Source organism: Alexandromys fortis, unplaced genomic scaffold (assembly GCF_014885135.2).
Source record: "Alexandromys fortis isolate MF-2015 unplaced genomic scaffold, M_Fortis_MF-2015_v1.1 scaffold_5243, whole genome shotgun sequence".
Classification (NCBI taxonomy): Eukaryota; Metazoa; Chordata; class Mammalia; order Rodentia; family Cricetidae; genus Alexandromys; species Alexandromys fortis.
In genome coordinates, this window is record NW_026073105.1 from 1 (window position 1) to 1,345 (window position 1,345).

Here is a 1,345-nt window from a genome sequence, read left to right on the forward strand (position 1 = left end):
AGAAAAATGTACATTACTAAGTGAAAGAAGCCAGTCTCAAAAAAATTACAAATTACCTGATTCAACTGTAAGATGTTCTGAATTAGACAAAACTCATGGAAGTAGCAAGTAGTTGGGGTTGTATCTTTGAACTAGAGTGCTTACCTAGCATGTGTGAAACCTTGGGTTCTGTGATAGTTGATTTTCATTGTCAACTTTGTGGAATTTAGTAACAGCATGAAATCATACCTCTGGGTGTGTCTATAAGGCAGCAGTTCCTTTTTTTATTGAGCTATATGTTTTTCTCCACTCCTCTCCTTTCTTCTCCCCTCACCTTTACCTTCTTCCATAAGGCATCAGTTCTTTTTTTTTTGTCTATAAGTAAAACTTTATTGAAAAACTGACACCAAAATAGGAGATCACTGTTGTATACTTTATAAAATCAAACACAGTTACATTGTCTTGGTAGAGGCACTAAACTTGATAAGGCTTTCTGTGAAAAATGCAAACTCAGGAACTTGTCTAGATGTTTAGTGTTGCTTTCTTCTAAATGAACAGCCTTCTGTGAGCCTGGCTTTTCCTCCTGTGGGCTGGCACAGCACTGTTGAACAACCTACACAAAGAACCACTGTCTGAGCATGGCTGAAAACTGTAGTAATCTTGTAGCAGCCTAGACATTTCACATCCATGAAGTAAGAATTTGGGCTCTGAACCAGCCGTTTCTTCTTATGTTTTTTCTTTTCGTCTTCCAAGGAAGGGTGTAAAAGGTCTCTAGCCAGAGGCATGGTGACGGCTCGGCCAGCACCGATGTTCCAGATCTCCCAAGGCATCAGTTCTTAATCTGTGGGTCTTGACCTCTTTAGAGAGGTCAAATGACCCTTTCACAGGGGTTACATATTAGACTTTCTGCATATCAGCTATTTGCATTATGACCCATAACTGATGGAGGAGGATCATCTGTCTATCTATTGCTTTCATTGGTTAATTAATAAAGAAACTGCTTGGCCTGATAGGTCAGAACATAGGTGGGTGGAGTAGACAGAAAAGAATGCTGGGAAGAAGGGAAGTGAGGCAGACATGCTAAATCTTTCCCAGTAAGCCACCACCTCATGGTGCTACACAGATTATTAGAAATGGGTTAATCAAGATATCAGAATTAGCCAAGAAGAAGCTAGAACTAATGGGCCAAGCAGTGTTTAAAAGAATACAGTTTGCATGTTACTATTTCGGGTGTAAAGCTAACCATGTGGGAGCCGAGCAGGGCGAAAAGCAGGCCTGTGCAGCTCTCACTACACATAACTGTAGCAAAACTATGGTTATGAAATAGCAAAGAAAATATGACTGTGGGTTACCTTAACTTGAAGAA

The 1,345-nt window shown here is 40.1% G+C and overlaps 1 protein-coding gene across 1 annotated transcript; it reads right to left on the minus strand.

Moving 5' to 3' along the window:
* Positions 1-369: 369 nt before the first annotated feature.
* LOC126496478 (40S ribosomal protein S27-like) lies at positions 370-795 on the minus strand. The gene has a single exon (XM_050133974.1). It carries the CDS (start codon positions 762-764, stop codon positions 510-512), a length of 255 nt encoding a protein of 84 aa, XP_049989931.1. The 5' UTR covers positions 765-795; the 3' UTR covers positions 370-509.
* Positions 796-1,345: the final 550 nt, after the last annotated feature.

Bases quoted from the DNA above. Each gene is read 5' to 3' on its own strand.
- LOC126496478 (XM_050133974.1), bottom strand. From the start codon at position 764: ATGCCTCTGGCTAGAGACCTTTTACACCCTTCCTTGGAAGACGAAAAG.